The sequence below is a fragment of the Sebastes fasciatus genome, chromosome 22 (assembly GCF_043250625.1).
Source record: "Sebastes fasciatus isolate fSebFas1 chromosome 22, fSebFas1.pri, whole genome shotgun sequence".
In the NCBI taxonomy this organism is placed as follows: domain Eukaryota; kingdom Metazoa; phylum Chordata; class Actinopteri; order Perciformes; family Sebastidae; genus Sebastes; species Sebastes fasciatus.
Window position 1 is genome coordinate 13,013,183 of NC_133816.1, and position 13,808 is coordinate 13,026,990.

General features: G+C 37.9%; 3 protein-coding genes across 3 annotated transcripts; all 3 read right to left on the minus strand.

Annotated features, from left to right (window-relative positions):
* Nucleotides 1-317: 317 nt before the first annotated feature.
* On the minus strand, nucleotides 318-2,468 carry LOC141760271 (uncharacterized). Its single transcript, XM_074622934.1, has 3 exons — nucleotides 2,297-2,468; nucleotides 1,074-1,301; nucleotides 318-1,001 (listed from the first exon to the last, which is right to left on the minus strand). The coding sequence occupies exons 1-3, from the start codon at nucleotides 2,466-2,468 to the stop codon at nucleotides 376-378; spliced, it is 1,026 nt and encodes a 341-aa protein (XP_074479035.1). The 3' UTR covers nucleotides 318-375.
* A 1,288-nt stretch (nucleotides 2,469-3,756) lies between these two features.
* On the minus strand, nucleotides 3,757-4,625 carry LOC141761307 (uncharacterized). Its single transcript, XM_074624640.1, has 2 exons — nucleotides 4,518-4,625; nucleotides 3,757-4,485 (listed from the first exon to the last, which is right to left on the minus strand). Exons 1-2 carry the CDS (start codon nucleotides 4,623-4,625, stop codon nucleotides 3,859-3,861), a joined length of 735 nt encoding a protein of 244 aa, XP_074480741.1. The 3' UTR covers nucleotides 3,757-3,858.
* Nucleotides 4,626-8,394: 3,769 nt separating this feature from the next.
* On the minus strand, nucleotides 8,395-11,623 carry LOC141760260 (uncharacterized). The gene is made up of 4 exons (XM_074622923.1): nucleotides 11,452-11,623; nucleotides 9,765-10,352; nucleotides 9,003-9,254; nucleotides 8,395-8,915 (listed from the first exon to the last, which is right to left on the minus strand). The coding sequence occupies exons 1-4, from the start codon at nucleotides 11,621-11,623 to the stop codon at nucleotides 8,395-8,397; spliced, it is 1,533 nt and encodes a 510-aa protein (XP_074479024.1).
* Between the last annotated feature and the right edge of the window lie 2,185 nt (nucleotides 11,624-13,808).

Genomic DNA, 13,808 nt, shown 5'->3' on the forward strand with positions numbered 1-13,808 from the left:
CCGAAATCTTTCCCACATGTTTTGCAAGAATATGGCTTCTCGCCTGTATGGACTCTCATGTGACTCTTCAATGATGATGCCTGAGTGAATATTTTCTCACATGTTTTGCAAGAATATGGCTTCTTGGCTGTGTGGATTCTTATGTGAACTGTCAAATCACCATTAAGTCTGAAATCTTTCCCACATGTTTTACAAGTAAATGGCTTCTTACCAGTGTGGGTTTTTATATGAGTCTTCAATGTTGATGCCTGACTGAATCTTTTCCCACATGTTTTGCAAGAATATGGCTTCTCGCCTGTGTGAGTTCTCATGTGAACTGTCAAATCACCATTAAGTCTGAAATCTTTCCCACATGTTTTACAAGTAAATGGTTTCTCACCTGTGTGGGTTCCCATATGAGTCTTCAATGATGTTATGTGACTGAATCTTTTCCCACGTTTTGCAAACGTACGGCTTCTCACCTGTATGGGTTCTCATGTGGACCATCAAGCTATTACTATGTCCGAAATCTTTACCACATGTTTTGCAAGTAAACGGCTTCTCACCTGTGTGAGTTCTCATGTGGACTGTCAAATCTCTACTTTGTTTGAAATCTTTCCCACATGTTTTACAAGTAAACGGTTTCTCACCTGTGTGGGTTCCCATATGAGTCTTCAATGATGTTATGTGACTGAATCTTTTCCCACATGTTTTGCAAACGTACGGCTTCTCACCTGTGTGGGTTCTCATGTGTATCTTCAATTTAAAATTATACTTAAAATCTTTCCCACATGTGTCACAGCTGAAAGACTGTTTACCTGTGTTAGTGGTATGGTGAATCTCTAACAAGTTAGAGTTCTTTACATTGTTACTGTGACTTCTGCTTTTGCGATGTTTTTTCTGTGACTTCAGCTCTGCATCTCTAGTTGATCCTGAGTCTCCATGCTCGCCTCCTCTCTGATCTTGGCTCTCAGCTTCACGAGAGATGTGAGAGAAGAGCTGGTGGTCACTGTTTGGTACCGATACCACAGAGGTTATAACTGGCATGTTGACAACAGACTCTTTCTCTGCAGCATTCAAGTAAAGAGTCTGATCTTCACTGTGGTCACCTTCCTCATGAGTAGGAGTCAACATAAAGGAATCAGTCTCCTGCTTCAGTACAAGCTGCTCTCCCTCCTGACTGGTGCAGAGTACCTCCTGTTCCTCTTTAATCTGTGGAGGATCTGGGTCCTTTTGGTCCAGACTGGAGTTCCTCTCCTGAATACAGAGCTGCTGGTCAACGGGAACCTCCTCCTCCTTACAGACATGTTGCTGTGGGAGCTCTGGAGGGACAGAGAACAAAAGCAATCCATCTTATTCTCAGGTGCGTTACTGTAGAAATGATTGGGGCCGTAACTTCCGGTGAGGTAGCGGAAGTAGCAGTAAATAGTTAGTCCCATAGGCTAACCATAGTGGCAAACCATAGTGGCAAACCGCCAACGGTGCTGTGGAGGTCCTGATCTGCCTCAGAGCTTCACAGATTGTTCATCTCTTCACCGTCTGAAGCTACGGAGTCAATAACGTAGCTAAATAAGCTAGTGTAGGTTATCTGAGGTGACTTCTTCAAGTCGTCCTCCCATCCGTCCATAGTATAGGGCTGAGCTATGATCACATGAGCCTGTCTGAGCTGTAATAGATGGTATTCACACATGCTTTACTACATTTATTAATACAATCGCTCAAGGAGAGACGATTAGCGTAGCGTTACTAGGGATGTCACGAGAACCGATACTTCGGTGCCAAAATTCAAAAAAACTGACGGTACTCTTTTTCTACAGTACCGACGGTACCGTACGATGCCTGTAGTGGTCGTTGGTAGGGATGTGTGTGGGATGTGTCTGGCCTCTCCGGTAGAGCTTTGCTGCGGGGCTCTGCTGCGGGGGTCTACTTGGCGCCGCTGCTCTGTGCACACCCGCTGTGACGGTTCCATCCACCTCGCGGCGATTACCTCATTAACATTATAGTTACCTTATGGCATTGAGATTAAACGTGAAATATTGCCAAATAGGTGCGTTTGCTTTTCATTTCGACAACAAATCCTCTGCCTCCTGCTCCTACTACTCTGAGCTGACGGACCAGATGCGTGAATGCATCAGTATGTAGTGTCAGACAAATACAACCAGTATGTCTTTAAACCATTATGAGTCATTTAAAAGATCATAGTAGTAGTCCTCACCTCTCCTGTGTAACTGTATATCTTTATAAAGATCATAGTAGTAGTCCTCACCTCTCCTGTGTAACTGTATATCTTTATAAAGATCATAGTAGTAGTCCTCACCTCTCCTGTGTAACTTGATCTCGGGTTTCAACACGATATCCAACAGTCTGCGCTGACGATCGATCTCTTCCTCCTGCTCGACGATAGTTTTCTCTAAAACTCTGAATATTTCTTCAGCAGCAGCAGTTAGTCGCTCGTTAACAAACTCTCTCAAAGACTCAACTGAAGACATTGTTGTTTGATCATCAAGTGACGAGTTACCCGCACTACGACTACAACATCGTCTTCAGCTGACTGAACAAAGCAGCATGCAGCTCATGACGCTACTAGTAGTGTTGTTTACTTCCGCTGGGTGTCACACTGGGAAGGTCCGACAGTGGACGTGAGGCAGCTTTTCTTTCCGCCTTCATACCTTGGAGGTCTACAGACCTTGTAGCCTATAGAACATATTTCTAGTAAATATGTTTTATAGGCTACAAGGTGTGTATATATATATATATATATATTATATACATATGTATATATATATATATATATATTTATATATATATTTTTTTACATAAGTAAATAAATAAAACAAGATTAAATATTTTAACTTTAAAAATATATATTTTTTTTAAATATAGAAAATAAACATATACATTTATACACAATAAATGGATAACTATTGTTATTTTTTGTTGCAAAATGGGCAACTTAAAAATATATTAATAAATGCCTCATTCAAAGTTTGGTAGCTTACATTTCAGATTGATTTAGCAACCGTTTTTCATCTTTTTATTAATACATCATAAAATATATTTGCTGCTATTTTTTTTTTTTTTTTTTACACAAGTAAATAAACGAAACAAGATGAAATATTTTTACTTTAAAAAATTTTTTTTTTTAAATATAGAAAATAAACATTTAAATGTATACACTATAAATGGACCAACTGTTGTTTGTAATTCACAGTGCATTAAAAATGTTGAGTAAGAACGGAAATACGAGCAAAACATATTCAAACTGAGACAACTCATTATGCACAATGCCCATGTAAGTTGCACATAATGACATCATATTTAAATGTTTTGGGGTTAAAAGTGGTGAAGAATTACAATATTGCATACATTCTGAGATATTTTGTGAGTGAATATTTTGTCAAAAAAACCAACAACCATCAAGATCACATCATTAATAGCCACTACTGCCCACTCACTGTGAAACTAACACTTTTCCTTGATTTGGGAGATTACGATTTTTCAAAGAAAAGCTGTTTCTAACAGAAATATAAGTAATACAGTCAAATGAAGGGAAACTTTATACTAACATATTGACATCTCATTTTTGTGGCAAACATTTCACATTCGGTTACAAAGATGTAGCTATTGCAAAAGTGTATTTCATTCAGTTAGTGAACACCTCTCCACAAGAGATTCACCTCTATGGTTTCTCCTGTGTATATTGACCCTCAGGTGTTTTCTCAAGAATGTGATTTGAGAAAATCTTTTTCCAAAAGTGTTGCAATTATGTGACTCCTGACTTGTGTGGGTTCAATTAGAAAACTACTTGTCTGTATTCACTCGTATATGCATTTTCAATTCAAGCACTCCAGAGAATCTTTTCCCACAGGTCTTACGAAGTTACGGCTTCTCACCAGTGTGGATTCTTCTAATGTGGACCATCAAGTTACCATTACATACAAAACCTTTCCCACATGTTTTACAAGTAAACAGCTTCTCACCTGTGTGGATTCTCATGTGGACCAAGAAGTTACTGTTACTACCAAAATCTTTTCCACATGTTTTGCAAGAATATGGCTTCTCACCAGTGTGGGTTCTTATATGACTCCTCAATGATGAAGCCTGACTGAATTTCGTACCACATGTTTTGCAAGAATACGGCTTCTCGCCTGTATGGACTCTCATGTGGACTGTCAATTCTCTATTACGGATGAAATCTTTCCCACATGTTTTACAAGTAAACGGTTTCTCACCTGTGTGGGTTCCCATATGAGTCTTCAATGATGTTACGTGACCGAATCTTTTCCCACATGTTTTGCAAATGAACGGCTTCTCACCTGTATGGGTTCTCATATGGACTGCCAATTGACCATTCAGTCTGAAAGCTTTCCCACATGTTTTACAAGAATATGGCTTCTCACCAGTGTGGGTTCTTATATGAATCTTCAATGATGACATGCAAGTGAATGTTTTCCCACATGTGTCACAGCTGAAAGACTGTTTACCTGTGTTAGTGGTACGGTGAATCTCTAACAAGTTAGAGTTCTTTACATTGTTACTGTGACTTCTGCTTTTGCGATGTTTTTTCTGTGATTTCGGCTCTGCATCTCTAGTTGATCCTGAGTCTCCATGCTCGCCTCCTCTCTGATCTTGGCTCTCAGCTTCATGAGAGATGTGAGAGAAGAGCTGGTGGTCACTGTTTGGTACCGATACCACAGAGGTTATAACTGGCATGTTGACAACAGACTCTTTCTCTGCAGCATTCAAGTAAAGAGTCTGAACTTCACTGTTGTCAGCTTCCTCATGAGTAGGAGTCAACATAAAGGAATCAGTCTCCTGCTTCAGTACAAGCTGCTCTCCCTCCTGACTGGTGCAGAGTACCTCCTGTTCCTCTTTAATCTGTGGAGGATCTGGGTCCTCTTGGTCCAGACTGGAGTTCCTCTCCTGAATACAGAGCTGCTGGTCAACGGGAACCTCCTCCTCCTTACAGACATGTTGCTGTGGGAGCTCTGGAGGGACAGAGAACAAAAGCAATATGATACTAACGTTACTGTGATGAGAGAAAAACGGACATCTGAGCAGACAAATACAACCAGTATATCTTTAAACCATTATGTACGTAGCCCCCCTAGACCCCTAGGAGAACATTTTTATCATCTCCTTCCCCCGAGTTAGGTATCTCGTTCCCCCGAGTTAGGTATCTCGTTCCCTCGAGTTAGGTATCTCGTTCCCCCGAGTTAGGTATCTCGTTCCCTCGAGTTAGGTATCTCGTTCCCCCGAGTTAGGTATCTCGTTCCCTCGAGTTACTTCATAGAGCACTTCTTCCAATCATTCCTGACTGTCCACACATTGCTGATGTACAGAGCCCCCCTAGATGATTTACTTCGATAAAGTGGGAAAGATATTGACAGATTCAAACTTCCTGGGTCAATAACTCATAACAGAAACATTGTTTAAACACAAACAACGTCTCTTTCTAGTAAGGTAGACAACGAGCTACAACCTCATTTTAATCAACACATAACGTTGGTCTCTATGCGCAGCCGGCGGTGAGACGAAAACAAAATGCAACGCCGAAAAGATGCAAAATGCAACGCCGAAAAGAGAAAACTATTCAATAACTTCAGTATTATGCAGTGTAGTACCACCAAAATCCCTTCACACATCAATGGCCTCTTCCTGATTATACTTATTAAACTAATTAAAACATTTTGATGCACTAAACTTTATAGAAGTGAAGTTATTGAATATTTTTCCCATTTAAAATTCACCAAAATTATGCAAAAGCATATTTTTATATCGAGAATTGTGTAAATTTACTGGTATTGGTATCGACTACTAGATTTCTGGTACCGTGACATCCCTATACTTGGACGCATAAACACCTTTAACACTTACAAAACACTTGTCCAGGATATTGTCTTTTCTGGTCTGGTCCTTAACATACTGTTGGAACCCAGGTAACACAGTCTCCAGGTAACACTGGTAACACAGTCTCCAGGTAACACGGTCTCCAGGTAACACTGGTTCAAGTCCCCCACCACTACTGCAAGTAGCCAACAACCAGTAGCCTCTCATCATGGAGTCATACTGCCCATCTTTATAAAGATCATAGTAGTAGTCCTCACCTCTCCTGTGTAACTGGATCTCTTTATAAAGATCATAGTAGTAGTCCTCACCTCTCCTGTGTAACTTGATCTCGGGTTTCAACACGATATCCAACAGTCTGCGCTGACGATCGATCTCTTCCTCCTGCTCGACGATAGTTTTCTCTAAAACTCTGAATATTTCTTCAGCAGCAGCAGTTAGTCGCTCGTTAACAAACTCTCTCAAAGACTCAACTGAAGACATTGTTGTTTGATCATCAAGTGAAGAGTTACCCGCACTACGACTACAACATCGTCTTCAGCTGACTGAACAAAGCAGCATGCAGCTCATGACGCTACTAGTAGTGTTGTTTACTTCCGCTGGGTGTCACACTGGGAAGGTCCGACAGTGGACGTGAGGCAGCTTTTCTTTCCGCCTTCATACCTTGGAGGTCTACAGACCTTGTAGCCTATAGAACATATTTACTGCTATTTTTTTTATTTTTATTTTTTTACATAAGTAAATAAACGAAACAAGATTAAATATTTTTACTTTAAAAATATATATTTTTAAATATAGAAAATAAACATATAAATGTATATACAATAAATGGACCAACTATTGTTATTTTTTGTTTGCAATTGAGTAACTTTAAGAAATTATGAATAAATGTAATATTCAAAGTTTGGTAGCTTACATTTCAGATTGATTTAGCAACCGTTTTCATCTTTTTATTAACACATCATGTTATAGAGTAGGCTAATACAAACAAATATTTAAAAAAATATATTTTAACTTTAAAAATATATATATTTTTTAAAAATATAAAAAATAAACATTTACACTAGTTACATAGTACATATAAATTTGATGCTTTTTTACAATGTACGCTACATTCCACAAAGAATTGAGAACATTTTTAGAGGTCAAAAACAGTCTGCAATATAGCTAGTACAGCTTTTCTTTCCACTTTCATACCTTGGAGTTCTACATACCTTGTAGCCTATAAAATATATTTACTGTTATTTTTTTTTTACACAAGTAAATAAACAAAACAAGATGAAATATTTTTACTTTAAAATTATATTTTTTAAATATAGAAAATAAACATATACATTTGTACATTTATACACAATAAATGGACCAATTACTTTTATTTTTTTTGCAAAATGAGTAACTTTTAGAAATTAATAATAAATGCCTCATTCATTGTGCCCTTAAGGAGAACAAATCGTTACTCCAAGTCCTTTATCCCTTCTGCTGTTAAGCTGCTGAACACAGACCATACCCATTTTAAATGACTATTATTTAGAGGAATTTTAAGATATGCTGTTCTTATATATTGTTCCTTATTATTTGACTTTTATTGCTATAATCCTATGTATTTATATGGTTCTTATTGTAACTTGTCCCTCCAACTGCCCCATGCCTTTAATATGTTTCCTTTGACTTTAATTATTGGTTGTCTGTTGTATGTCACACAAATACAACGAGTATGTCTTTAAAACATTATTTAAAGATTTAGATTCATAAATGTCTTATTCAAAGTTTGGTATTTCAGATTGATTTAGCAACCATTGTTTTTAAAAAAAAATCTTTTTATCAATATATCATGTTATAGAGTAGACTAATACAAAAAAACATAGGCTACCAACTGCTGCTGTTGCATTTATTCAAACTTGTGTGTCAGTAGTAAGGATGTACATGTATCATTCTACAAGGACATTTGGAACGTTTTAGTAAACTACAACTGTTTTTTTATTTTTTGTTTAATAGCAGTCAATGATTTAGCATGAAAAAACACAAAAACAAATAAGCAGCGAAGGAAGAAGAATTCAAATTGTTTAAGTAGAAATACCACAGTGTAATTCAGTGCATTCAAAATGTTGAGTAAGAACGGAAATACGAGCAAAACATGTTTAACTGTGAAACTAACACTTTTCCTTGATTTGGGAGATGAAGATTGTTTCAAAGAAATACTGTTTCTAACAGAAATATAAGTAATACATTCAAATGAAGGGAACCTTTATACTAACATATTGACATCTCATTTTTGTGGAAAACATTTTACATTCAGTTACAAAGATGTAGCTATTGCAAACGTGTATTTCATTCAGTTAGTGAACACCTCTCCACAAGAGATTCACCTCTATGGTTTCTCCTGTGTATATTGACCCTCAGGTGTTTTCTCAAGAATGTGATTTGAGAAAATCTTTTTCCACAAGTGTTGCAATTATGTGGCTCCTGACTTGCGTGGGTTCAAATAGAACACTACTTGTCTGTATTCACTCGTATATGCCTTTTCAATTCAAGCACTACAAAGAATCTTTTCCCACAGGTCTTACGAAGTTACGGCTTCTCACCAGTGTGGATTCTTCTCATGTGGACCATCAAGTTACTACTACATCCGAAATCTTTCCCACATGTTTTACAAGTAAACGGCTTCTCACCTGTGTGGGTTCTCATGTGGACCATCAAGCTATTACTATGTCCGAAATCTTTACCACATGTTTTGCAAGTAAACGGCTTCTCACCTGTGTGGGTTCTCATGTGGACTGTCAAATCTCTACTTTGTTTGAAATCTTTCGCACATGTTTTACAAGTAAACGGCCTCTCACCTGTGTGGGTTCTTATATGACTCTTCAATGATGATGTCCGAGTGAATGTTTTCTCACATGTTTTGCAAGAATATGGCTTCTCGCCTGTATGAGTTCTCATGTGGACCATCAAGTTATTATTACATTCGAAATCTTTCCCACATGTTTTACAAGTAAACGGCTTCTCACCTGTGTGGGTTCTCATGTGGACCATCAAGTTACTACTACATCCGAAATCTTTCCCACATGTTTTACAAGTAAACGGCTTCTCACCTGTGTGGGTTCTTCTCATGTGGACCATCAAGCTATTACTATGTCCGAAATCTTTACCACATGTTTTGCAAGTAAACGGCTTCTCACCTGTGTGGGTTCTCATGTGGACCATCAAGTTACTACTACATCCGAAATCTTTCCCACATGTTTTACAAGTAAACGGCTTCTCACCTGTGTGGGTTCTCATGTGGACCATCAAGCTATTACTATGTCCGAAATCTTTACCACATGTTTTGCAAGTAAACGGCTTCTCACCTGTGTGGGTTCTCATGTGGACTGTCAAATCTCTACTTTGTTTGAAATCTTTCGCACATGTTTTACAAGTAAACGGCTTCTCACCTGTGTGGGTTCTCATGTGGACTGTCAAATCTCTACTTTGTATGAAACCTTTTCCACATGTTTTACAAGTAAACGGCTTCTCACCAGTGTGGATTCTTCTCATGTGGACCATCAAGCTACTATTATGTCTGAAATCTTTTCCACATGTTTTGCAAGTAAACGGCTTCTCACCTGTGTGGGTTCTCATGTGGACTGTCAATTGACTAGTTTGTATGAAACCTTTTCCACATGTTTTACAAGTAAACGGCTTCTCACCAGTGTGGATTCTTCTCATGTGGACCATCAAGTTACTACTACATCCGAAATCTTTCCCACATGTTTTACAAGTAAACGGCTTCTCACCTGTGTGGGTTCTCATGTGGACTGTCAATTGACTAGTTTGTATGAAACCTTTTCCACATGTTTTACAAGTAAACGGCTTCTCACCTGTGTGGGTTCTAATATGAATCTTCAATGATGTTTTGTGACTGAATCTTTTCCCACATGTTTTGCAAACGAACGGCTTCTCACCAGTATGGGTTCTCATGTGTCTCTGCAATTTTAACTTAAACTTAAATTCTTTCCCACATGTGTCACATTTGAAAGACTGTTTACCTGTGTTAGTGGTACGGTGAATCTCTAACAAGTTAGAGTTGTTTACATTGTTACTGTGACTTCTGCTTTTGCGATGTTTTTTCTGTGATTTCGGCTCTGCATCTCTAGTTGATCCTGAGTCTCCATGCTCGCCTCCTCTCTGATCTTGGCTCTCAGCTTCATGAGAGATGTGAGAGAAGAGCTGGTGGTCACTGTTTGGTACCGATACCACAGAGGTTATAACTGGCATGTTGACAACAGACTCTTTCTCTGCAGCATTCAAGTAAAGAGTCTGAACTTCACTGTTGTCAGCTTCCTCATGAGTAGGAGTCAACATAAAGGAATCAGTCTCCTGCTTCAGTACAAGCTGCTCTCCCTCCTGACTGGTGCAGAGTACCTCCTGTTCATCTTTAATCTGTGGAGGATCTGGGTCCTCTTGGTCCAGACTGGAGTTCCTCTCCTGAATACAGAGCTGCTGGTCAACGGGAACCTCCTCCTCCTTACAGACATGTTGCTGTGGGAGCTCTGGAGGGACAGAGAACAAAAGCAATATGATACTAACGTTACTGTGATGAGAGAAAAACGGACATCTGAGCAGACAAATACAACCAGTATGTCTTTAAACCATTATGTACGTAGCCCCCCTAGACCCCTAGGAGAACATTTTTATCATCTCCTTCCCCCGAGTTAGGTATCTCGTTCCCCCGAGTTAGGTATCTCCTTCCCCCGAGTTAGGTATCTCGTTCCCCCGAGTTAGGTATCTCGTTCCCCCGAGTTAGGTATCTCGTTCCCTCGAGTTACTTCATAGAGCACTTCTTCCAATCATTCCTGACTGTCCACACATTGCTGATGTACAGAGCCCCCCTAGATGATTTACTTCGATAAAGTGGGAAAGATATTGACAGATTCAAACTTCCTGGGTCAATAACTCATAACAGAAACATTGTTTAAACACAAACAACGTCTCTTTCTAGTAAGGTAGACAACGAGCTACAACCTCATTTTAATCAACACATAACGTTGGTCTCTATGCGCAGCCGGCGGTGGGACGAGTGGTCAGGGACCTTCTACAAAATGCAACCCCGAAAAGAGAAAACTATTCAATAACTTCAGTATTATGCAGTGTAGTACCACCAAAATCACTTCACACATCAATGGCCTCTTCCTGATTATACTTATTAAACTAATTAAAACATTTTGATGCACTAAACTTTATAGAAGTGAAGTTATTGAATATTTTTCCCATTTAAAATTCACCAAAATTATGCAAAAGCATATTTTTATATCGAGAATTGTGTAAATTTACTGGTATTGGTATCGACTACTAGATTTCTGGTACCGTGACATCCCTATACTTGGACGCATAAACACCTTTAACACTTACAAAACACTTGTCCAGGATATTGTCTTTTCTGGTCTGGTCCTTAACATACTGTTGGAACCCAGGTAACACGGTCTCCAGGTAACACTGGTTCAAGTCCCCCACCACTACTGCAAGTAGCCAACAACCAGTAGCCTCTCATCATGGAGTCATACTGCCCATCTTTATAAAGATCATAGTAGTAGTCCTCACCTCTCCTGTGTAACTGGATCTCTTTATAAAGATCATAGTAGTAGTCCTCACCTCTCCTGTGTAACTTGATCTCGGGTTTCAACACGATATCCAACAGTCTGCGCTGACGATCGATCTCTTCCTCCTGCTCGACGATAGTTTTCTCTAAAACTCTGAATATTTCTTCAGCAGCAGCAGTTAGTCGCTCGTTAACAAACTCTCTCAAAGACTTAACTGAAGACATTGTTGTTTGATCATCAAGTGAAGAGTTACCCGCACTGCGACTACAACATCGTCTTCAGCTGACTGAACAAAGCAGCATGCAGCTCATGACGCTACTAGTAGTGTTGTTTACTTCTGCTGGGTGTCACACTGGGAAGGTCCAACAGTGGACTTGAGGCAGCTTTTCTTTCCGCCTTCATACCTTGGAGGTCTACAGACCTTGTAGCCTATAGAACATATTTACTGCTATTTATTTTATTTTTATTTTTTTACATAAGTAAATAAACGAAACAAGATTAAATATTTTTACTTTAAAAATATTTTTTTAAATATAGAAAATAAACATATAAATGTATATACAATAAATGGACCAACTATTGTTATTTTTTGTTTGCAATTGAGTAACTTTAAGAAATTATGAATAAATGTAATATTCAAAGTTTGGTAGCTTACATTTCAGATTGATTTAGCAACCGTTTTCATCTTTTTATTAACACATCATGTTATAGAGTAGGCTAATACAAACAAATATTTAAAAATATATATTTTAACTTTAAAAATATATATTTTTTAAAAATATAAAAAATAAACATTTACACTAGTTACATAGTACATATAAATTTGATGCTTTTTTACAATGTACGCTACATTTCACAAAGAATTGAGAAAATGTTTAGAGGTCAAAAACAGTCTGCAGTATAGCTAGTACAGCTTTTCTTTCCACTTTCATACCTTGGAGGTCTACATACCTTGTAGCCTATAAAATATATTTACTGCTATTTTTTTTTACATGAGTAAATAAACAAAACAAGATGAAATATTTTTACTTTAAAATTATATTTTTTTTAAATATAGAAAATAAACATATACATTTGTACATTTATACACAATAAATGGAGCAATTACTTTTATTTTTTTTGCAAAATGAGTAACTTTTAGAAATTAATAATAAATGCCTCATTCATTGTGCCCTTAAGGAGAACAAATCGTTACTCCAAGTCCTTTATCCCTTCTGCTGTTAAGCTGCTGAACACAGACCATACCCATTTTAAATGACTATTATTTAGAGGAATTTTAAGATATGCTGTTCTTATATATTGTTCCTTATTATTTGACTTTTATTGCTATAATCCTATGTATTTATATGGTTCTTATTGTAACTTGTCCCTCCAACTGCCCCATGCCTTTAATATGTTTCCTTTGACTTTAATTATTGGTTGTCTGTTGTATGTCAGACAAATACAACGAGTATGTCTTTAAAACATTATTTAAAGATTTAGATTCATAAATGTCTTATTCAAAGTTTGGTATTTCAGATTGATTTAGCAACCATTGTTTTTAAAAAAAAATCTTTTTATCAATATATCATGTTATAGAGTAGACTAATACAAAAAAACATAGGCTACCAACTGCTGCTGTTGCATTTATTCAAACTTGTGTGTCAGTAGTAAGGATGTACATGTATCATTCCATAATGACATTTGGAACGTTTTAGTAAACTACAACTGTTTTTTTATTTTTTGTTTAATAGCAGTCAATGATTTAGCATGAAAAAACAAAAAAACAAATAAGCAGCGAAGGAAGAAGAATTCAAATTGTTCCTCTCCTGAATACAGAGCTGCTGGTCAACGGGAACCTCCTCCTCCTTACAGACATGTTGCTGTGGGAGCTCTGGAGGGACAGAGAACAAAAGCAATATGATACTAACGTTGCTGTGATGAGAGAAAAACGGACAACTGAGCAGACAAATACAACCAGTATGTCTTTAAACCATTATGTACGTAGCCCCCCTAGACTCCTAGGAGAACATTTTTATCATCTCCTTCCCCCGAGTTAGGTATCTCGTTACCCCGAGCTAGGTATCTCGTTCCCCCGAGTTAGGTATCTCGTTCCCCCGAGTTAGGTATCTCGTTCCCTCGAGTTAGGTATCTCGTTCCCTCGAGTTACTTCATAGAGCACTTCTTCCAATCATTCCTGACTGTTGAAGGAACTGGCCTTCTACCTCCGAGAGGTCAAGGCCCAGTTACGTGCTGGTTAATCTTGTATGACAAAGAGATTTTCCAAACAGACGGGTCAAAGCATAATAATACAATTTATTCCGAACAATTAATGTTGCATAAGTAAAATAAAAGAGTATACAGATATCTGGATCCAGTCTACGTGTCCCTGACAACATACAGTGCATGGGTCAGTTCGCGAAGTCTGAA

Excerpts from the sequence above, each read along its gene's own strand:
- LOC141760271 (XM_074622934.1), bottom strand. The coding sequence starts at position 2,468 with ATGTCTTCAGTTGAGTCTTTGAGAGAGTTTGTTAACGAGCGACTAACT. Across the intron at positions 1,302-2,296 it reads GATCAAGTTACACAGGAGAG|AGCTCCCACAGCAACATGTC; the intron begins GTGAGGACTACT and ends CTGTCCCTCCAG. Across the intron at positions 1,002-1,073 it reads GGAAGGTGACCACAGTGAAG|CGGTACCAAACAGTGACCAC; the intron begins ATCAGACTCTTT and ends CCTCTGTGGTAT.
- LOC141761307 (XM_074624640.1), bottom strand. The coding sequence starts at position 4,625 with ATGAAGCTGAGAGCCAAGATCAGAGAGGAGGCGAGCATGGAGACTCAG. Across the intron at positions 4,486-4,517 it reads TCGCAAAAGCAGAAGTCACA|ATTCACCGTACCACTAACAC; the intron begins GTAACAATGTAA and ends AACTTGTTAGAG.
- LOC141760260 (XM_074622923.1), bottom strand. The coding sequence starts at position 11,623 with ATGTCTTCAGTTAAGTCTTTGAGAGAGTTTGTTAACGAGCGACTAACT. Across the intron at positions 10,353-11,451 it reads GATCAAGTTACACAGGAGAG|AGCTCCCACAGCAACATGTC; the intron begins GTGAGGACTACT and ends CTGTCCCTCCAG. Across the intron at positions 9,255-9,764 it reads ACACATGAGAACCCATACTG|GTGAGAAGCCGTTTACTTGT; the intron begins GTGAGAAGCCGT and ends GAACCCACACAG.